Consider the following 24,052-nt stretch of genomic DNA (forward strand, 5'->3'; position numbering starts at 1 on the left):
GGAAGTCCCACTTTAGTGTATCAATTGTCCAACAGGGTCAATATATCTTTGCCCAGTAGATGGAAAGTAAATGTACAAAATGTCTACGGCCTACTGTGTTATAAAATGCCCTTAGCCAATTAAGATGAGATGTAGCCTTGCCAGAGCTCTGGCGTATATCACTGTTATCACTGAGATTGCTGGACATCATTTTCCCAAGGGGGGTATACAATTTTATTATCTCTGGCTACTTCCTACCAAGGTACCAGCAGTAGTTGCAAAAATAATAATATCATCTGCATATAACAGGCACAGGGAGTAGCAAACCCCAATCTTGGGAGGGTCTTCACTGCTTCTACCTAGGTTTTGAGTCAAATTGGAAGTGTATAAGGAGAACAATATAGGGGCCAGCAGACAACTTCGCTTTAAACTATTTCTGGTGGGAATCATGGAAGACAAATGAACGGAAATGATTAACTGAAGCAAATTGTCTGGCATCCCTAATCTATGCAGTCTTTTCCATAGGGTTGGACAATCCACTTTATAAAATGCAAAAGAGAAATCTATAAAAGAGGCAAAGACTCGGTGGCCGTGCACAGTAACATACTTTTTCGCAACTGATTGCAACATTGAGATGTTATCTAAGGTGCAATGATTCTTCCTAAGGCCAACATGTTCTATTGGAATTATCTTTTCGTTTTCTTCCCAGAGAAGTAATTGGCAAAAAATGTTTTTGTCAAAAAGTTTGCCTACTGTGTCTCTGAGAGCAATATCACACAAACTGAAGGGGTCATTGCAAGAGCCCTTTTTGCACAAAGGCACTAAAGCGCTCCCGGACTAGGTTGGGGGAATTGCACAGTGCTGTTAACAGTATTCAAACACTGGGTTAGAAATGACGACCATAACATGGCTTCCTCCTGAATCGCAGAAATGTGGATCTCATCTGAACCCATCGTATTGGAAGTCCGTAGTCTCCAATTTAAATTCTCAGTCTGTTTCATGGAGGAGTGCCCATATACAGACAAGAAGTTTGAAACAGTTGCAGAAAGTCCAAATAGCAGTGCCATTAGATGCATGTAATTATTATGAGATATAATTATTCCATTCATCCTCCTAATTGGGATTGGGTGAGACCTAACTCCATTCTGTCAACATTTGGATATAATCTCCCAGATTGTCTTTGTATTGTTGCGAGGCACAACTTTCTTTAGGTCAAACCATTTACGGTTGTGCCGTCTCCTTTTGAGGAGACCGATTAACGTACCCCTTTCAACACAGAAGAATATGAATTGACTTCTAACAAATCCATTTATCACCCTGTTTAGATGGACAAATGGTTTTAAAGCTAGCCTCATTGGCGGCATCCTCGGGCATGTTCTGTCTTTGGCCACACAATTGTTCAGATACCATTCATAATTATAAGAAGTGTCAAAATACTCGAATTGCACACAGGGGTTCTTTTTAACTTATAGATTAAGTTGGGTCTTCAGTGGGTTCCACCATTGGATTTTTCAAAGTTCACTATTTCTGCGTAAGACTCCGTCCAAAGCAAAATCTACCTGAAAAGAGAAGAGAACTTTATGATAACTATAAAGATTATCAATAGCATTTATTTTAGAGATCAAACCAGAAGTGGAGCGAGGGGCAATCAAATAGTTAATAACAGAGCAACCAGTGTTAGGTTTGTGAGTAAAGTTAGCTGGAGTATCATCTCGATTCAGCCATTAACTATTAAATAGTCATTATTTCCTAATGGATCCAGGGGAGCAAGACCTCCTTTATCTGCTTATATATTTGCAGGAAAGATGGCAGGGGACATTTCTAGGACTGTTTCTATTCCAAATTTACACATACTCTTAGAGCATGGCTTGATTCTTTGGTATTAAAGTCAGCAACCATTATTACATACTTGCACTCCTCCTGCATCAACATTTCAGTTGAGAAAGATAGCATTTCGATAATCAGCGGCGTATGGGAAGGATCAGGTTGTCTTGTGAGAAGCACAGAGCATGTCCTGGAGATTACCATTTTATTTCACCATGCAGTTTTTTTTAACAGTCTCTATAGGTACCATCGGGGGCAAGGTCAGGGGTTTGAAAATATGAAGTTACTATTCAGGGCTACGTGAACGTGGGAGATCGTGTATTTAGTAAGTCTGATATATTTATAGTTGGAACAGCCAATGCGAGTGCTGACAGTGGTTGTGAGGACCACTCGCGTGTGTTCAGTGGCAGTGAGTGGCGCTGGTTATCTGAAAGTCATAAGTGACAGAAACTGGACCTGATGCTGATGCTGAGCATCATTGTGGAGGCAAGGTGTACACCAACGATTCTGGTTTTAGTGCGTTGTTTGCAACAAATCCAACAAATTAAGTTTCATTGACGTATTAGTGAGGTGCAGAGTAAGAAAATGTGGAGCTCCCACTGTTGTCTAGTAATGGTGCAGGTATTTACATTGGAAGTGCATTTGCATAGCTGAGTATTAGCTCCCCCAACCCTTTCTTTGAACAATAGAAAACATTGCAGCCAGGTTGACGTATATTAGCAAAGTTCCAAGTTCAGGACTAAAGGGTGTTGGCAGAATTCTGAGCTGTGATATTGTTGGAATGACAAGGCGCACTGGAAGTAAACTTTCAGCTCAATTGTCTTGAGTTTTAGTTCTGACCATTTGGGTTTTGGAACTAGAATAGCTTACACGTCTGTTGAAGCATGTGCTTCAGACATGAGCTCTTGCTTTAAATCCTTACTGCACTGAAATGAAACAAATGTTTTTAGTAGCCCCACAATGGATTAACAATTTATGGTGTAATTCAAAATCGAAATGTATCTGTAAACTTTCACGAGGTCCCCAAGCTCCTTCTATAACATGAGGGTCTGCTACTCACCATGGAAGACTATTTTAGAGCAGTGTATTAGGTTGCATTGGACTGATATTTGGCATTGTAGGCCAGCATCAAGGCCATTGGATGGTTGTGATTGAAACCATATACTGCTGAAGCAATGGGACTGCAGGATTACAGCTCATTGGCAGTGCATTTTTACAGATCGCTGTACCAGAATATAAGGCACACCCTACGTCAGGATCGACATACATTGGCAGTACTTTGTGTTGGCACCCTCTAATGAATAAACAAAGGAACTGTAGGTTGAGACCAAAGTGATGTGCAAATCTCCCCGATGGTTTACAGTGTCAGCATAAAAAGGCACGTGGAGATCATGTTTGAAGCACACTGTCAGCATTGCATGTTGCAACATACTACTAGGGGGTTACTTCTGGTGTAGGTCAAGAATACAGACCATTGGTAAACATATTTGATGGATCTTGGTATTAGAACAGAAGGCACACATAGAGTCAACGAAATGGATTGGATTTTAACCAATACTTCCATGTACAGGGAATTTTCAAATATTTTTATTTTCCTTAGCCTTGTGAAACAAGCTCTTGTTGTAAACCATGGATATCCTGGGCAGGTTAAAGAGTACCCACTGCATGTATCTTACTGTGGTGCACACTGCTTAGAATGGGCTTCATGCTGGCTGGTTGGCCTAGATGTCAGCTTTAGAAACAGCCAGCAAGACATCTTCTCCTCATGGTCCTCAGACTGTGTGAACATCTGTTTATTTACAGATGGGATCTTTATTGCTCAGTTTACTGTCTTGAACTGCAAATGGCTCAATTCTAAGTGCGTGTCTCCTAACTTTCGTACACCCCAAATATGTCATGTGCATTATATCACATGGCAATTATATAGCATCAATTACATTCTCGTACACCGCATTGCAAGACATGCAAATTTAAAGCGGACACCTCTTCTGTAACAACAATGGTGCTGTAAGTTATGGCTAAGGTGCTTAGAGTCAGCAGTCTGGTGGATCCCCGTGCGGAATAGAAGGGATGCTGTTAGGGTTGAAATGCTGCCATGTTGTTCTGGAATCACAGAGAGCTGTAGGGTAGGGATAAGCCTTGTTGGTGGATATTTATTGTGGATCCCCGATGGAGCCTGGAGCCCAGCTGAGGTTCTTTGGGCCTCATTGGTAGTTGTTTCACTGTATAGCACGTCTCCTTTATGCCTAGTCTCTGAACATTACCATAGCGCAGGACAGGTTAGACCAATTCCTCCCCACTTAGGCATAGATGCAGATGACACAACTGTTAATTATATTTCCTCTTTTTTTCTGTTTCTTCAGAGAAAAATGCAGATGAGCAGCATGCAAAAACCTTCCTGGCAGAGTACAACAGCTCAGCAGAAGTAGTATGGAATGACTATACCGAGGCGTCGTGGACCTACAATACTGACATTACTGAAGCCAACAAGCAGACCATGGTAAGAGGTGCTGTGACCAAGGCTGGAGATGTCTGGACCTGTAGGGTCAGATGCCAGTGGATCCCAGAAGGCTGTTTGGATGAGATGAGCACAGACTCCCTGGAGGGGAATGGGGAGCTTTTTCAACAGGCAGATTGCTTCTCAGCATTCAGTGGCCAGAGTCATAGGCCTATCCATTGGTGACTGACATCCTATGGTATTCTCTAAGCTCTCATGATATGGGATGTTCTAAGGCCATAGTGCAGCATGCATTATGCAATGTTATTAGGCGAACACACACCCGCTGGACTTGGAATTTTAATTTGGCTAACCAAAATAACTGGGCTTAAAGCATGCTCTAAATGTTTTCATACAAGTCTAAATCGCAAATAGTAGCGAGTGAAAATAATTATTGAAAACCAAATCCAAAATACAGCCTTTTCTTAATACTCCTGTACAGCGGTACTGCGTAGAAAAATAAGTCAAATCCACTCTGACAGCAAACTAGAAAAATAGGCATCTTTATTGCATGAATGTGGAAAAAACATCTATGGTCAGGCTGCCTGCACCACAATTGAATGCAGAATGTGATACACTGAGGTGTGGGCTGTCAATCAGTTTCTAACACATGGACATATAGTGGTTGGTCGAAAAGATAACCACCATTTTGTGCTAGCACACCATAAACTCTTGCGTTTTACAAACTAAGGGCCTCATTTACAATGTTTTGGCGCAGGGCAGCGCCACAAGCCTTCTTGCTGCCCTGCATCAAAAGAAAAGAGCAGGAATGCGCCATATCTATAGGATATGGATCATTCCTGTCCTCTTCCATAGTGCTGGTGCATAATTGGCTTCCATGCGCCAATGCAGGCACCCTTGCACCATGGTGCAAGAGTGTCTGTGTTGTAGGTATGATTGTTTTTGTGCAGGAAGGGGCACCTTCCTGCACAAAAACAATCAATGGAAGTAATTTCCTCTTACTATGTGTGCTGCAGGAAGAGGCACACATAGAAAGAGGAAACAAGCATTTGCTTGAGTTAGAGCTATTAGCATTGTAAATTCATAAGTGGACTTTTCTTGCCACATAAATAGGTCAACCCTGACTCATAATTTTGTCTTTTCCTGCCATATAATTCCAGTGGCTCTGCATATAATTAAAATATTTCCATTTACCTTCTTCCTCTATCTGCAGAAAAAAATGAAAATGTTGCCATGTAGCATCCTAATTGAAATCTGCCATGCTCATTCCAATAGAATACCACTTTCACCACTCCACCATCAGAGTTGGTGGCTGGCTAACACAATTCCCCCCAAAAAGACACAAGACAGCCACAGAGGAGAAATAAACTAGAATGGTCGCCCAAACATATCAAGAGTGTTCAAACAGTCATAGTGTAATAAGGATGTTAAGTTGGCCTGAATCATGATCATAATTGTAATAAGGACAGATTATTAAAACATATACAATTATCATATAAACCTTTATCAGAAATAAACTTTTGGTATTAGACTGCAATGCTCAACACAGCCCTCACAGGGCACCATAACAAAACAATAATTTGTAAGAAGCATGGTCATGATGTTAGCCCCTTGAAGGCATACCCCATGAAATAAAACTGGAGAAAGTAATGCAGTGTAACCATATACTTAGCCCCAAAAAGGTGTTTTTAGGGCTATCAGCCTACTACAATGATATTACAAACAAGACCTTTAAAACAAAACTCCTCCCAGCTGTAAAACAAAAGTTCTAGGTATGAGAAAGGTTTGGGTCCTCACTAACCTAATGTGGAGACACAGAGATGATGTAGACACAAAGGGCATTTTGAAGGTGGTCCCGTTGTCCTAGGACCACCACAGGCTGAGTTATAAAGAAAGATGTTTTGTAAAAGTAATGCCCTGCAAAGCATTATGTGGCGAGTTTTCATGCCACAAATATTTTAGTATGTTGATATGACTGTAATGTTTAGAACAGTCCCTAGAGGACACAACAATGAAAATAGCAAGGAGGGATTGATCTGAATGATACGAACATAGCTGTATTAACATTTTGCCACACAGTTTAAAAAGGGGACAGGGAAGTTACTTGCCCAGAGGTCCTCAGCTTTCAATCGCCATTTGCAATCATCCAGAAAGTGGAAGTGAGACCCCTTCACTTGGAACGCATTGATTTCCACCCACAGAACTGACTCCAAACTACCTTCCTTAGCCCGGCGTAACTTATGACAAAGCTTCAGGAAGTCGCCAGGACCTACTGTCTGCTGATTCAACAGCCCAAATTCCAATCGCACCTGCGCAGGAGAGGCAAGATGCAGTATATGAAAGACCCTCTTGTAAATCTTGTAACCAGCCTATTTAACAGACATGAGCCTTTACCCAGCAAAATTTCCTGACCGTAAGCCAATGAAGGGATAATCTTTGGTTTCATAACTTCCATTAGTGGGAGGAGATTTGGCCCCTTGAGAGCTTTAAATAATTGAGAAAAAGCCACCTGCTGAGCCACAGCTTTGAGTTGAATCTCCTTCCTATGCCTAACAATGCTACCCCTAGAATCAAGATGCACCCCTAGATATTTATAAGACTGGTCTGAGACAATTTTACTACTCTTATAGTACCTGCTGATTCCCAGATGCTTTTTCCTGCCAAAGGAGTCCACTTTGGTTTTGAGGAAATTAACTTCTAATTGATTCTCAAGTGTATCAGATGCAAGATGCTTAAGCAGTCATTGAAGATTGAAGGCCAATCTTGGTATGGCTAAACATTGCCAGGTCATCCGTGTAGAGCAAGTGGCTTAGCCTAAGACCACCGATCTTGGGGGGCTGAGAATTAACAGCATCAAGAGCCGATGACAAATCTGCGATAAATAGATTAAAAAGCGGGGGCGCAAGCATGCAACCCTGCTTCACACCGCGAGCAGTGGAAATTTTCCTGGAAAGAGAACAACCATCTATTAATTTAATACAGAGGCAGGTATTTGTGTGTGGACCCAAGGCAATCAAATGTTTATAAAGCACAGTTCCTAGATCGACAAATTTCAAATAATGTTTATTGTGTTTTATGCATGGCATTATTCCAGGAAGGCAGATGAGTGAGCCGCCTTTCCCATGAAAGAGTGCCGTATAAAGGGTTGGTATTGCTCTGCAACCCAAGCCATGAGTAAGAATGCATTGTAATCCTAAGTGTTTCGGAGGTTCGGATGTTCCGGTGTCCAAATGTCTGCAAGCCTTGCACTAATGGCAGAGTAGGTAAGAAAGAGGCCCACCGTAATGTCATGTTGCTCCTGTAGGTCATGAAAGAAAATTGAGGTGCCCTCTTGATATAAATCGCCTAGGTGGATTAAAACAGCCTCCCTCCATGAGGTGGAATCATGTGTGTTCAGTAAACCACTCATGGCTGGCAAATCCCAAATAGGTAGTTCAGGTGCGTACAAGAGTGGTGTCCGCTTGACGTTAATGTATCGAGCCCATGTAAGCTTGGCCACGCGCAACAGCAGTCCTGGTTTACAGCCCCAACAATCTGGAGTAAAAAAACATTCCAGAAGGTTGATATTGAGCCCATATCAAGTTCCTCTCCCCTGTTCCAGCACCCGACAACCAGCGCATGGGCCACTGAAGCTGTGCCGCAGTGAAATACAATTCTAGATCAGGAACTCCTAGACCTCCTTCTGAGTAAGGCCATTGCAGGATCGGCAAAGAGGTTCTCCTGTGTGTCAACCCCAACACTAGGGTCGACTTCAGGCTACGTAGGGAGTAAAAGAAGGATTTGGGCAGAAGCATTGGTAGGGCATGAAAAAGATACAAAAATCGTGCAAGGACAAGCATCTTAACTATCAATGCTCTACCCATGGGTGATAGAGGTAATTGCATCCAGAATTGCATAGGGTGACATATAGAAGTCAGTACTCATTCGTGGTTGCCTCCCAGTAAGTGCTTGGGTGTATGATGAACTTTACCCCCAAGTAGCGGAAGGTGTCAAAGGCCCAGGGGAGGCGTCCCCCGTCCAACAGGTCACTGTGTTCATGTACAACCTTCTGCACTGGAAATATACAGGACTTGCCCCAGTTTATCTTAAGGCCCACAGCCTCTCCAAAGCACGTAAGTAGTTCATGTAACTGGGTAATGTACAGATGTAATTCCTTAAATATATGAGATGTCATCAGCATATAAGGAGACAACATGCCAAACGGGACATACTTTAATGCTCCATTCCGGACCCCAGGAGCGTAGCGCAATAGCCAACAGCTCCATAGCCAAAGCAAACAGGACTGGTGACAAGGAGCAGCCTTGGTGGATACCCTGTCCAATGGAAAAGGAGCGCAAGAGCAGTGACTGGTACGGACTTGTGCCCTCAGGCCATATATAGAAGTTTGACCCATCTCAGAAAACTAGGTCCTATTCCAAAGATTTGCAGGACTTGTAACAGATAGGCCCAGCTAAGAGTGTTGAACGCCTTCTCAAAGTCTAAGGAGACCACCACTGCAAGAGTAGTCTCTGTAGATAGGGCACCTATAATATGGCAGATATGTCTAATGTTAAAATGTGTAGCCCTACCCGGGACAAAGCCACTTTGGTCAGCATGGACAAGGATACTTAATAATGGGAGGAGCCTATCAGTAAGAATTTTGCTTAAGATCTTGTAGTCTAGAAGAGCCTACTTCTAGGGGATCCCTGCCAGGTTTCGGCAGCACTACGATTAAGGCCTCTTGGAGCGACTCAGGAAGTATGCCATGGTGATGGACCTCACCATAGACCTCAAGAAGGCGGGGAGCTAAGGAGGCCCTGAAAGTCACATAATATTCGACAGGGAACCCGTCGGCAAAATTATGAGAACAGTGCAGTGCCAGGCACCGGGCCGCGTTGGTAGTTCTAGCGCAGAGAGCAGAGCTCTTCTGTCTTCACTGGTGCCTCCCTCGCTGCAGACTCACACTTCGATGACTTACTGCCTCTCTCATGATAGGGCTAGCGGGGGGAGGGCATCCGAAGCCGTGGCTACCCGCATTACTGCATCCTCACCTGGTCTTGATGCCCGGCCTGGCGCCTCTCCATCCTAGCCCATCACCGGAGTCCCGCCTGGCCAAGTCTCTTCTGTGGCACCTCGGGGTCAAGGATGAGGTCCTGGCGTCCAAAGAAGGAGAGCTCATGTGCCCGCCACCTTGGCGCGTCTGTCGCCAGCTCCAAACCCCATCAGCTGGCACACTCAGTGACCCCGAACCAAGTCAGGCCTAGCAGCGCCCTGCCCCGGAATCCATAGTCCAGCTTCTTCGCTCGCTGTCACTCCCCGAGCCTCTCCGGAGTGACAGGATTCAGCCCGCTCGGTCCCGCAGAAGCTCCGCTGTGTGGAAATGATTAATGCTGGGCACCCAGGAGGGTTCTTTTCTACAGGATAATTGCCGGGCCCACTCGTAGCTCCAGTATCAGGCGTCCATAGCGGTCACCATCTTGGCCATGCCCCCCTGGATCCCCACTAACCTAGTGTGAGGACCCAGAGATGATGTAAAAAGAAAGAGCATGTCGTGCTGAACATTTTGTAGGTGGTCACATTGTCCTAGGACCACCACAGGCTGAGTTATGAGCAAAAATGTTTTATGAAATTAATGCCCTCCAAAGCATTATGGGGCGAGTTTCTTAAGTGCAGTGAATAGTGTAGTATGGGCTCTCCCTTTGTGCCAGGAGACCCGCTTTCACTTTGAGGATTTCAGTTTTACATACAGCATTTACCAATTTTAAGTGTTTTAAGGGGAGAGCCAAAAGAAATGACTGATTAGTTAACTGTGAACAATATGACCAGTGCTCCAATACCACGGATCGACTTTACGCTGTTGTGCCTGTTCGCGCCGTGCGCGCTATGACTGCCATGCAGCACAAACGGGAGAGACCAAACAATAGAAAAATAGTTTGCCCACGCTGAAGGATATCGGCGATCATGCAATAATCCATGTAACAGGGGCAATTGGCAAGGCGTGACAAAAACAGCCTCAAGGAGGGACAAATGTAAAGCATTTACCAATGACATCAAGTCATTTTTGAAAGGCAAGCCCAGGAATGAATGAAAGTGATGGGCGTGAGGTGGGCGTGGTTAAAAGCCCACAATACTTACAACAGGTCAAAGCGCTTGCGTGCTCTACCTAAAGAGGAGGAGAAATAATGTTATTTCTCCTTGTTGCATCTCCCTTACGCCTCCCCTGAGGAGGCGTATGCTTTTGACGCATTCCAATGTTTACAGCATGTTGTAAATCTGGGAATGTGTCAAATGCCATTGGTGTTATGTAGGAACACCCACCTTAAGGCCCATATCATGCCTCCTTATGGCAGTGCCTAGCAACTTGAGCTGCGTTGCCTCACTCTATATCTACAATGCCATGAAATGCCACGCAGAGTGGCTTTACGTGGTTTTGTAGAGATGACTCCTGCAGTGTGCACCGCCAACCCCGTTACTAAAAGTGACGTTCCGGTGGTGCACAGGGGCTTGTAAATAAACCCCACAATATTAAACCATTATTATCATTCAGTCTTTCAATCATTAAGTATAGGTCCACCTGTTAGGATAACTTGATGGACAACCGGAAGCCAATCACAAGAGCTCTTACTCCAACTTGACTTACGCCTTGTGATTTGCTGAAGCAAATAATATTAGGAGCACAGAGTAACCTGGAGTATCTTGTGGATCAAAACTACAAAATAGCACCACAAAGAAACACTTTAAAAAAAAAAACTGTACTTAAAAAAATAGTGAGGAAATCACCAAATTGTGTTGTGGCAAAATGTATGCTGCATGTGCTCACACGGATTGATTTGCCGTGGAGACAAAGGCTGACTTTCAGTGTTTAGTCGTGTTGCTTCCAGCACAAATCTGAAGGATGCTCATTCAGGCAGCGAACCCGTTTTTGCTCTCCTTCTCATTTTTCGTAGATTCAGAGACCTTTTATCAGACAGCTGCTACGACAAGGTTTGATAATCAGACCCGCTCTTCTAGTCTTAAGCTAAAGGTTTCTCTATATACAAATAGATCCCCAATTATGAAAGGAGTGCCTGAGATCCTATCTCCTTGAAACAAAGCCAGAGTGCAACTAGCTTTTTTGCACCACTTGAGTGGTGAATATTGCAAAGAGGATAGGATATCTGCTTCAGCAATTGTTCCTTGAGTCCTACACTCCCTGCAAGAGCTCAGGGGAAATCATCTTTGGAAATAATATGGGGGTTGTCATGTTGCTGTTGTATGATCCATACATCCCATTCCACCTCACTATCCTTCTTCTCACAAATACACAATAACTCATCCAGCAAGAGGCAGCATCTTTTCCTAGAAGCTTCCTGTGACCTCACTTTTGCTTGCAAAGCTTTTGGCCGGGGTTCTTAACTACAACATTAATTTAAAGTAAAGCAAAGAGGACATGTGCTCACCCTTTTTGCTAAGAGGGCCACAGAAACAATAAAACAAAACAAATATTGCACCTTAATCTGCACCCAAAACAATGTGGAAAAATATGACTCAGTTTTGCCTTAGTCTCATTTAATCTCAGATCATCATAGGATCCCATGGTATCACATGGATAAGGGGCCTAGCATGATTTGGTTATCTCATTTGATCACATGGTCTCTTGCAGTCTAGTTACATGATTTAGCTCTGTGATCTCATAGTATCTCATGGACAAGGGGCCTGGTATGAAATGGGTCTCTCATATATTCTCAAGGTATCACCTGGGTTGTGGCTCGGCATGATATGGTTATCTGATATGAACTGATGGTTGGTTTCAGATGCTCCAGTGGCCTTACGTTATATGGTTATACCATATGGTCTCATGGTATCTCATAGTCTAAAGGCATCACATTCTGTGCTTATCTGACATGATCTCATGCAATAATTTATTCTGGCTGGCCCATGTGATCTCAATGCCTTATGAGGCCTCCTGCACTCACATAGTCATGGGTGATTCTGTTTACTTGTTTCCTCTGCTCCTCAAGGACATGCCGTTGATTCAATGTTTCTCCCTCCTTGCTCTACAGTTGGAAAAGAACCTGAAGATGGCAAACCACACCCTGCAGTATGGAATGCAAGCACGGCAGTATGACTATACAGACTTCCAGGACTACAGCGTGAAGCGCATCCTGAAGAAGCTCAGTGACATTGAGAGAGCGGCTCTACCTGAAGCAGAGCTTATAGAGGTAATACAACAGAGAAAGAGGAGAAACTGAGATAGAAGTTGGATATGGGGTAGAGAAGGGGAAAGCAGCAGTGTGCCATGAAGGTGAAAGGTGGGGATTAGCCATTGGGACAGCAGGTGGTGTGGTCCCAGTTGTTGCTTTATTTTACTTCCCAACTCGTAGAATCCAGTTTCCGGTGGATCTTGCTGCTGCTGACAATGACGCATGAGGTCAACTTTACAGATGGTTTAAGTACGGCTCTGAGACCTCCTGCACTATTAGATTTTGTGTCTTGTAGTCAGAATTCTCAAACTCATATCTTCATGTCCTCTTAAAAGACCTGTGCAATTTATTGTCACACCAACACTGGCACATATCGTTGCTTTTTCAATTTTTATTCATTTAGCAAACTAAATGGGTGAAATTCTGCAAAAAATAGTTAAGTGATTCTTAGTGGTTTCGTTTCCTATTTTGCACTTCAGCATGTATGCAAAATGTGAAGAAACTATACCCTGGAAAAACTATACTTTTGTACGAAATGTACAAAATTTCCGGAAACATTTTAGAAGTTGTTTTTTCGGCTTATGAGCTAGGAGTTGTATCTGGCAAAACAAATTCGCAGCCCTGAATATATGAACGTAAAGACCTGAATTTGGGGTAAAACATTCACTTTTAGTTGTTTCACGTTGTGCATGCTGTTCAAAAATTCAGTAGAAAATCAAGATTCTCCATGTTTTGCTCACCTCTGTAGCCCTTTAACAAGGTTTGCTAGTGTATTATAAATGCACAGGCAGTGCATATACATGATGTTGCGAAGCGAGAGGGCACCCATCTTCTTGCAGACTTGGAGATGCTGAGCCTCCGCCAGAGTGTTGTGGGCACCACGCATGTGGCTGGTCATATCCTAAACCTAGTTTTCACCAATCCTCACTTCTAGAGAGTTAATGTCCTCTCCCTCTTTCTTGGACAGACCATTATTTAATTATGTTTCAGACTGTCAAGGCTGATGTAATAATCTACTCTGCTAAAGTTGCAAAAAACATCTAGAGAGCCTGGAACACCATCTAAGCCAGAAACGTTTTCCAAGGCATTTGTCCCGGTGCATGGTGTCTAGGCCTCAGATGTCAACACTGCTCTAACCAATTATCACAATGCTCTTACTATAGTGTTTGATAAAACAGCACCACGTAAACAGGCCAGCCACGTCTCCTCCAGGCCTCATGAGCCATGGTTTTCCATGGAACGCAGCAGTATGAAAGCTGCCTGCAAAAGGCTGGAAAGGCGATGTGGCCAATCTTAAACTCTGGATGACACAACAGCTTATAAACCAGCACTCACAAGCTACCACACACACATCAGAAAAACTAGAAGAAGCTACATCTCTAGCAAAATAGAGAAAGCAGACAATTTGTCCAAAGAGCGCTACAAAATACTCAATTATTTCACCAACCCATGTGCCTGTTCCTTGACCATCCCAGCTTCTCAGCAATTATGTGACTTTTTGGCTGACTTCTTTGAGGATAAAATCGAAGCCATCTATAAGAGGTTTCCCATTAGCCAGTCAGATCAATGCAACCCATTCTATCGCACCCCTTCCAACTCCACCCCTCACTTAGGCAGGTTTGAACCACTGCCTTTAGAATAAATCCTTGGGCTTCTGGCCAAAGCTAAATCTGGTTTGCCTGCGGACATATGTCTGCCCAGGATCTCTTCCAGGCTTGCAACTTTGATGGCTCGCACTATTCTTTCGCTATTCAATTTTTCCCTAGACTCGGCCAAAATACCATTAACTTGGAATGCCGCCCATGTCTCTCCAATACTAAAACAACACAGATGCTGACCCCAAAGTTTTGTCCAACTGCCACCCCATCTCACTACTACCAGTATTGGGGAAAATGTTGGTAAGCCTAGCCAACAAACAGTGCATGGCTTTTTTGCAGGAATATAAGATTCTTGATCCTTCCCAATTGGGATTTAGAGCTGGCCACAGCACAGAGACCTTGTTGGTGGCAGTTAGACACCATCCGCCTATCTCTAGATGCTGCTATCCTGCCATGCTTGTGCTTTTAGATCTATCATTGGCCTTCAACACCATTTCTCATGCAATACTGCTGGGCATACTGTGTGAGATTGGTGTCGGGGGCAATGCCCTATGGCGGCTCGCTGTCTTTTTAGCCAGCTCTACACAGACGAACATGCTGGGCTCATTTAAATCCTGCACTATTTCCATCAAAAAAGTGGTGCCCCGGGGCTTATCCTTGAGACCAACATTGTTTAACATCTAACGTCCCAGATTGTTAAGTCTTGCGGCTTTGATGTTATATCATGCGCATGGACGACACCAGTGCTTTAAATGGAAAAATAGAAGTGCAGGTACTCTGTACTAGAGTACCTGCTTGTTTCTGAGAAGTGCCGGTACTCTCCAATTAAAAGTATTACGTTTTTCTTGAGATGTGCCGGTACTCTCCCTCTCAAAATAAAAAAGTCCCGGTACTCAGTACCGGAGAGTACCGGCCCATTTAAAGCACTGGACGACACCCAACTGATCATCTCATTGGGGCAGGATATTGACGGTGCACAAAACCGATTCTTGGACTGTATCAGGAGGATTGTGGGATGAATGACAGCATTTTTTTAGGCTGTTGATGCGTTTCTGTGATGGCTGAGCACAGAGATATACCTTTGGGTAAAATGTATTGTGCTATATCAAGTGGATATAACATAACACATAACATACAATCCCCACACCGTCTCTTGATGCACTGATTCTGGGGTGACAAAACTTAAAAACATTGCTGTCTGCGGGGAGTCGCAGCTGGACAGAGCCCATAGAAAGAGCTCTTCCTTTCTTGGTCTGGCTTCTTACTCTCAGCATCACATCACATCCTGTAACGTACGTCAAAAAGAAATAAAGAGTAAATAATCTGTGCTGGCTGAGTACATCAGTTCACTACTATTGTAGGAGAGGTGAAAATTTCGTCAAGGAAAGAAGCTAGGTCATGGGGAATAGGTGGGTATATAACCAAACAGTAAGAATAATGTCATGCTCATTTGTCGTAAGCGCATTGATGGACCAGGCATCTTTTTTGTTTTACTGAACGACGAGAGGGATGGGTTTGCACATGTTTTTAATCCAGACTACAATTCACATGTTTCGCATAGTGCATTTTGAATCAAATCTTCACTTGTTCTAACTAAACAGGCAGTGTATTTTTTCTGCAGTACAACCAGATCCTCTCAGACATGGAGACCATTTACAGTGTGGCCAAGGTTTGCCGAGATGGGCAGACAACAAACTGCCTCCCGTTGGATCCAGGTGAGACACAATGGCCAGGTCTGCGGGACCTTTTAGATGCAGCTTTGGTTACTTCAAAAGCCAAACCATCTAGTATTGAGGGAATTTACTGGCGTCCTCAGGCCTGAGTATAGCAGAAGCATATGTACTTCACTGTCTGCTATGACCTCAAACACATTAGTAACATCCTGGGGGTTATTTACAAAGGGCTACACATGTGCAACACTGAGCAATTTTCCCCTGGTCCTGCGGGCATATATACTAGTAAATACATTGATGCAATGGTTTGCACCACATGAATGCTTCTGCATAATCTTAGGAAACTATCCCCATTTATTTACATAGTCCTCAATACTGCTATTTAACTCGAACAGGAGCAGTACGGGATGGAGTTTATCTCAATGTCTGCTTGAAGAATGATATGCTACCTGCGAGACAATTTATAGAACCAGAAACAAATATCAAAACTTAAAGAAAACAAAAAACACTTTTTGTATAAAGGTGCATGCCCATCATACCCTGCTTACCATTCCTTTACACATCCATTTGGATTATTTTGGGGGGAATTTGGGAGGGCAGTTATTATGATAAACAACTCTGTAAACTGAACTACCACTGCCATTTGCCAGAGGAATGTATTAGTTGTGTAATTCCCCTTATATGGGGATGTTACACCAGACGCATTATCAGGAATTAACTAGCCCACAATGTATCCACCCTGAGTCATTTTGTCATCTTATTTTTTTCCATTACAACTTCTGTAAAATTTTACCAACACTAACACCTGAAGGTTAACTTCTGGAGGCTGCCATCTTTTTTCCTCCTTGCATTTATCTGACCTAATTCTACTGGAAGCGAGCGAGACATGCCCTTTTGGTACTTTATGTAGAGCATGAATAATAATACAGACAGAAACAGAAATACACAGTCATATTAAAAAAATTCAATGGCCACTCTTCTTAGGGGCCAGAATGTTAAGAATTTGTTTTCAGCAAAGGATTAAAAAGTTAGCAACAATAGTCAGAAAAGAATTTGAATGTTGGGAAATGTCATCAAACAAGGATTCGATTGTTGTGAGCAGACTTTTATAAAGAATACTTCTCAGCTAAGGTTTTGAACATTAGGAACAGAGTCTCATCCAAGGATTAGATTTGTAAAGACAATCCTTAAAAAAGGATTAGAATGCTAGGTCTAAACCTTTTATCAACACTTTTCAACAAGGTATTGGAAAATAAGGATCAGGTCACAACATATAGAATTATAGATGTGTAAATGTGAATAATGGGGATTTTTTTATCTAGGTGTTCTAAGTGACATTAAATAGACAACAAGAGCTAAGCTTGAGTTGTCTATGGTGTTACTCAGACCCCTAAGTTGAAAAACAACCCATTTATTCACATTTACCCATCTATAATGTTATGTTGTATATGACACCTAGATCATCCAACGTATACACAGGGGCAGAGTAGTGATGGGGGACCACATAAAGATTTTTAAAAAGCTGGCCTCCTGCCGCCCACCTCCACCACCTTCAAGATACCCCCACATTCCCCTACACTAAAAAATATATAACTGGCTTCCTGCCACCCACACCTATCACCCTCTGGAAACCCTTCTCTCCCCAAATCAGAATATAAAAATACGCCTGGCCTCCTGCCAAATACCACCATGTGGATATGCCCCACAACAGGCTCCTCCCAAAATGGACACAAAATAGCTGGTTTAAAGCCACCCTCTTCCAATGCCCTCTACAAAAGCTCCCCCTTCCTGCACAAAATGAAAAATAATTATCTGTCCTCCTGCCACTCACTCCGCAACCCTCTGCACAATCCTATCCCATATCAGCCCAAAGTTGCACCTTCTGTTGTCACATTGAGAGTGGAGGACCAGCACCATCGTGACAAAGGGCACTATGAGTGCCACGTGTCAGTGTCACTTCACTTCTCATCTTAGGTCAGCAGAAACCCCCACTGGTGGGGGGAGGGTGCATTTGGCACAAGAACACCGCCACCTGCCCTCTCTCATCTCCCGCGGGTCTTTGGAGACCAGGGAATGGGAGAAGGCAGGAGAAGGAGGGTGAGGCTGCCAACCACCAATTCACCGCTGCGCTCCAGTCGCTGGTGACAGGTCCTTCTCTACAATTGTTGACATAATTGTTAGGAATAGATTCTCAAAATAAAGAACATTACTTAATATATAGAATGTAGGGGAGTATCTGTGAATTACAGGGATGTTTTTCACCGAGGGTTTCTTAGCCAAATCAGCTAGAGAAGAACAAAGCTCAAAGTCTCTGTGTGTCATTCAGACCCCCGAAGAGACAAGCATCCCTCTTTGTCACTACTTAGCTATCTGTAATTTTGTGTTATAATTAAACCCACCAAATCATCCGTCCCTTTTGCAAACTATACTCTTGGATGGAGGATTAATGGTTGAGCCATACTTAACGTGGCCTGTTCCCCAAATGATAAAAAACTGGTCTCCCACCCCCACCGTCCTCAACATAGCCCCTCCCCCTCATGCCTGTGGAGACCCGGGAAAAGTGAAGGGAGGTGGGTGAGACTGCTAACTGCCATTCTGCTGCCTCACTCAAGTGCCTTGGGGCCAGGGTGAGGCAGTAGAACAGAGGCAAGCAAGTGCTTCCCCTGCTGAAGTCTCAGACGTCGATATCCACTTTTGTTACCTACTGTTGTTACGTCACTGCAGTGAATAACCACATTTCAATTCGGTTGTTGATGATAGAGGCTTCTAATGGAAACCGTTTTTAACAAAGTATTACGTTGTTGGCATCAATTCTCGATAAGGGTTTAAAAAGTTAGGAACACTTTCACAATAAATTATTCAACTGTTAGGAACAATTATCAACTACGATTTTACATGTTAAGAACAGGTTATCAGATAAGAATTAGAATGTTAGGGGCACTTGTCAAAAAACAATTATAATGTTAGGAAACCCCTTCAGCTATATATCAGAATTTTCCAACAATTTTCAATCAACATTGTATTAGAATGTCAAGAGGTTATGGAACCCTTCTCAGCTATTGATATCATTATTGGAAACAGACTCTCAAAATAAGGATTAGAGTGGTGTGAACACTTCTTAATAAATCATTACATTGATAGGAGCACTTCTGAATAAAAGATTAAAATGTTTGCACCAGATTATCAGCAAGGTGTTAGAATGTTAGGTACATATTCAGAACAGGGTGCTGAAAGGCTGCTACCATGTGCTCCAGGTTCGGCTAAGATCTGGGTCTAGGAGCAGAAACAGCAGCTCATGCTTTGCTTTCTCTTCTCTGTTGACAGATCTGACCGAAATTCTGGCCAAGTCTAGAAACTACGACGAGCTTCTGTTTGCATGGAAAGGTTGGCGGGATGCCTCCGGGAAGAAGATTCGCAGTTTATTCTCCAAATATGTGCAACTGAGCAACAAAGCTGCCGTTCTCAACAGTGAGTATTTTCATCCTATGTACCTGTAATGTGCATAGTGTGCAGGGGCGGCTCACGGAGCTTTGAATGGGGGGGTGGGTGGCGTGTGGGGGAGGAGGTTGGAAGAATTAATTTAATAAAGAAAACACACTTACCTTCACTCGCAGTCGCCGCTGCCACCTCCACGCTGCTCCTCTCCTGCAGCCACAGGCTCCCAGCCTGCCCTGCAGCCAATCCTGACACTGCCTAGAGCAGCATTAGGATTGGCTGGGAGCGCCCAGCCATGGCGCTCCCAGGCACACTGGGAGCCTGTGCCTGCCTGGCAACACAGTGCAGGGCTGGAGAGAGCACAGTGCGCATGTGTTTTTGGCCGGCCCGAGACGGCTGACCAAACATACATGCGCCCTGAGGAGAGTGCTCTGTTTACTCCCCTCTATGCCTGTCATCCACAATGTCCCGCCCCTTTTACTACAAAATGATAATAAACATAATTTATTATTGTTTTGTAGTACAAGGTTTGAAGTTGCTGCTGCTGGCGGGGGCGACGCTGCTCTGCCGTAGCGGAGGAGCCGCTACTGAGTAATGTGCCCCGGTGAACCCATACTTTCTGCTTCCCACGTCACAAGCATCAGGAGTCACAAAGTGGAGGAGACTGATGCAGTATTCCCAGGATTCTCAGAAATGTCTCCAGTTATCCTTCTTGGGAAGAAGTGAAACCATGTCAGGTTGGCTGGAAACGGCATCTGAGTCAAGAGAGAGACAATGAAGTGTTGCAGTGACAATACGCAACCTCTTTCGACACTGCTGACGTAGGGAGGTTTGAGGACACAAACATGATTCCTCTTTCAGCTATCTTGACAGAACTTATTCTCCTGGAATAGTGGATGCCCTTATATTCTGTCCAATATGCATTCCCTCTTTGGTCAGGTTCTACATAATGCTTCAAATACACAGCAGACAGTCCCAGTTTTTCAGACATAATCCTGGAAAAGTTGTAAAAGTTCATTTTTCGCAAGCAAAAACAAACCTGTATATTTTTGCATAAATAAAATTAAAAGATGAAGGTAAAAAAAAACGTTTTCCGCTATGGTAAAACTGTTTTCCCTGTGGAAAACCTGCTTTCTTTACACCGCCACCAGTTTTAGGGTGCTTCCTTTCTCTTCCCACTCTGGAAAGGTGTTTAGGGTAGGAATGGCTCTGAGAGGAGATTCTGTGTGGGTATTCCTGTCTTGGCGCAGTCAGTCCCCTCACCTAGAAGTTTTACTCACACAGAAACCGCTTTATGACTAAATCCTACTTTGTGAATTGCAAAAGCTGATTTGAACTTCTGAATGAAGCTATTTGCATGTGTACATCTGCCTCGTATGACAAATAGCCTAATGAATATTGTTTTTGCCTCACATCAATTTTCCACAAACTACTGGCTTATTAAGGCACGTTTTTCACAACATATCTTTGACCAATCTGGTGTGGGTTGCATTTTGGACAAAAAAAGCAAAACTATGCCTCTAACTGCATGTTTTACTTTAGAAAACAAAACAGTTGGGCTAGTCCTCTCACTAAATTCCAAACTGGAAAATTTGGTAACAATACTATCTGTTATTTACAGTGCTTAGAGATTTGAGTTTTGACATATGCAAAGGAAGTAAATTATTATTATTATTATCGCCAAAACTGTTGGTTGAAACATTCTGGCAATCTTAAGAGTTTGATTAAAAAGTGTAATATTCTGCATTTTGCTGAGAGTAGAATGCTATAGTCAAAACACTGGTTCTACCTATGGGCAAAGCATTTCATTCACCACTACCCACTGAAAGTTCATTTTATCTTGTAGACACTGAAACAATTCCACCTGTACCTCTATCTAGCATCAATGCATGTAGCTGCCAGGGATAAAATAACAGCTTCTTTACTTGTGCTTCACCGCCGCTAATGGTATCATCCCCAAACACATTGACACTACAAATGTGCCAACAGTTCGAACTCTTCAGGCACACCTAAACTACCCATTCTGCTAGCAAGTACTCACCTGCAACCCCAGTGGGTAAAAATGTATCATAGTTGCACTATGTATTTTTATATTGGAAAGTTGTTGTTCTAACCAGGGTACTCTTCTTTATATTTTACAAAACGTTTTTGCCTCTGATTTAATTTTGTTGAAGCTTGTCAAATTGTATTTGCTTTTTATTCTGCACTGAGTCCAGAAGAGAGGACTCGATCCAGCATCCAGATTTGTCAAATACATGTGTCCATGTTTTTACTATTTCTGTGATGCTTTGGCACTTCAATTATTTAACTGGGGGTGGTGATATTTAGTCAGCGAGTCGATATCCTTGAAAAGAGAATGTGTTTCCACTGTGATGTTGATTCAACAGTGGCTCTAGGCAGAAGTATACTTTACTATTGTAAAATCTCACAATTGCTGGTAGATTCGATAGGGCTGAGACCCAGACACATGGTTCTATGTTTTAATTTCCCTCAGCTCCATCTCCATTCTTCCTCTTTCTTCACTTTTGACTACCATATTGTAATTACCTTGCAGTCTTCACAAAAACCACCAGAGATGGAAGAAAGATCTGCTTTAAGATGCAGCGTGAATCTCATTCATAAGGACTGATACACAAAAATGGTCTCATGCACCTGCACTCAACTATTTGCATTAGTAACAAGCAGTGCAATGAAGTGGCTTATATATTTGCTGTCATTTTCACTTGTTATGGGTAAATATCATAGTCAGACATGTCTGACTCCATCACATACATACCGTCTTTTCATGATCACCAGCCTGATGGAACACAGAGATTTTAGGCATGTAGTCGTCAGGAATTACTGATCTAGATGCTTCACAGGCTCAATGACACCATACATTTAACAGAACCATAGTCTCTCACAATACAAAAGGACAGTGTTACAAGATTTTCACCTGTAAGATACAGGAGGGTCATGGTGATCTCAGACACATCCATACTGGAGACCATGGTGTCTTTACTGTGATGCCTGGTGCTCTTCACAGGTGATGTATGGGACAGCTCCTGTCTCTGATGACCAGCACCCTTCTCAACCAGGCAGTGTGTGGATCAGATGAGCATGCCTGTAACTGTACTTATAATTGCTGCAACATGTTAGATTGTTAACATGTTTATATGTGTTGTTTATGCAAGAGGCTTTAGGCCGCACATAAAGTGTAACAGTACTTCATATTATTGAATGTACTGCATATTTGGCACACACAGGGGTCATTTCTGAGTTTTCAAGCATGGATTCCATTATATACAACGGGGCACTGTACATGAGAACTAAAATCAACATCACATGTTTTGGAACAATTTTAAACCTTACCTTTCTCAAAGGTGTTGTCATGTGGTAATGACCGGTACTGGAATATGCTTCATTGTCTCATTACTTGTTTGTTGCTTATAAAGGGATCTGTCATCAAGCACTGAGGCTGCTTTTTGCAATAAGTATCTGCTACAAGTCACATTCTTTCAGCTGATGGTTTGTTGTTTCTCTCTACAGGTTTGCATCTACATATTGCATGCTATCTCAAAAGACTTTCATGAGCTACATACCTAACACCATGCATTGAAAATTGACCTTTACTTAAACCTTGAATTTTAAATTGCAATATTTCCTGCCTTAATGTCTCTTTCTTTGAAACCATTTTCCTGCAACCTAACAATATCTATTCATTCCATCAAGGGTTTGCTTCCAACATGGTCCCTACTAATGAGCCTATCTAACTTCTCAGTGTACATTAAAGAAACTGGAGTGAATGCATAGAATGGTTTCCTTGAGAGCACAGTCACAATAATCAGTGGATTAACCCATAACTCTTAGTTCCAGAGTAGTGTCCAAATTTACTGCTAGTGGCATTTGTATAAAATGACACCCCACCTCCAATGATGGATCAGGCTCTTCATTCATCTGGCTTTTGAGGTTCTGTTTAAATCCAATCCCTAGCTTAGATGTGGATAGAAGTTCAAAAGCCTCAGCTCTAACTTTCTTTTTTACTTCTTAGATTATCCTGATAATGGCGCCTACTGGCGGTCACTGTACGAGACGCCTACTCTGGAAGCTGACCTGGAGCAAATTTACCACCAGCTACAGCCCCTCTACCTCAACTTGCATGCCTACGTCCGCCGAGCACTCTACAACAAGTATGGATCAGAGTACATCAATCTGAATGGCCCCATCCCAGCACACCTGTTAGGTGAGCTCAGTAACTAATGACACTGTGAAGGGCGGCTGAGTGTGGGTAAATTGGGTTATTATTTTCCTACAGCTCAGAAGTCAGAAAATGCACATGGATCTAGATTCATTCGTGTGGATGAGACTCCACATAAGCTTGGGTAGGAGGATGTGCTTTTAATAATCCTACTGCTGCTCCATTGCATTCAGAAACTGATTTTGCCGGTGTGTATGCTACTCTCATTAGTTGACTAGGTGTTCCACATAGAAAGTTTGGTGCTTGCAAAGATCAAGGCTATGAGGGTTCCTTAAAATATATTCTAGAATGCCAGTAAATAAGTGGGGGGGGGGGGCATTTCACAAATCCTTCTTCATAATGCTTTGTCCTTTTTCCAACATTCATGCTGTGTGGTTGAATGTGAGTTGTTACAGTAGAGTCATATCATCTATCTATCTATCTACTGAAGAAACAGGGGTTAAAGCGACATTATAGTTAGGTGAAAATGTCAGTTAAAACATACCATTTTAAACAAACAAAACTACTGAAATTTACCAGTCATAGTTATATCCAATATCCTATGCTAACCATAACGTGCACCCTTGGAATGCACAGTTTTCTCATCAATAATGTAATTGAAAATGTTGCAGTGATATTAATGATGCCATGGAACATGTCACTAGTGATGTAATATATGGGGTAATTAGCAGTGCATAACGATGGTG

General features: G+C 42.9%; 1 protein-coding gene across 1 annotated transcript in view; it reads left to right on the forward strand.

Annotated features, from left to right (window-relative positions):
• The window catches only part of ACE (angiotensin I converting enzyme), a 160,071-nt gene that overhangs the window by 90,794 nt on the left and 45,225 nt on the right, over window positions 1-24,052 (forward strand). Inside the window, exons 13-17 of the mRNA XM_069238010.1 lie at window positions 4,167-4,303; window positions 12,283-12,441; window positions 15,643-15,736; window positions 19,019-19,162; window positions 23,160-23,351. Of these exons, the coding sequence (XP_069094111.1) occupies window positions 4,167-4,303; window positions 12,283-12,441; window positions 15,643-15,736; window positions 19,019-19,162; window positions 23,160-23,351 (726 nt within the window). The remainder of the gene's footprint in view (window positions 1-4,166; window positions 4,304-12,282; window positions 12,442-15,642; window positions 15,737-19,018; window positions 19,163-23,159; window positions 23,352-24,052) is intronic.

This window comes from Pleurodeles waltl, chromosome 6 (genome assembly GCF_031143425.1).
Source record: "Pleurodeles waltl isolate 20211129_DDA chromosome 6, aPleWal1.hap1.20221129, whole genome shotgun sequence".
NCBI classification, from domain to species: Eukaryota; Metazoa; Chordata; class Amphibia; order Caudata; family Salamandridae; genus Pleurodeles; species Pleurodeles waltl.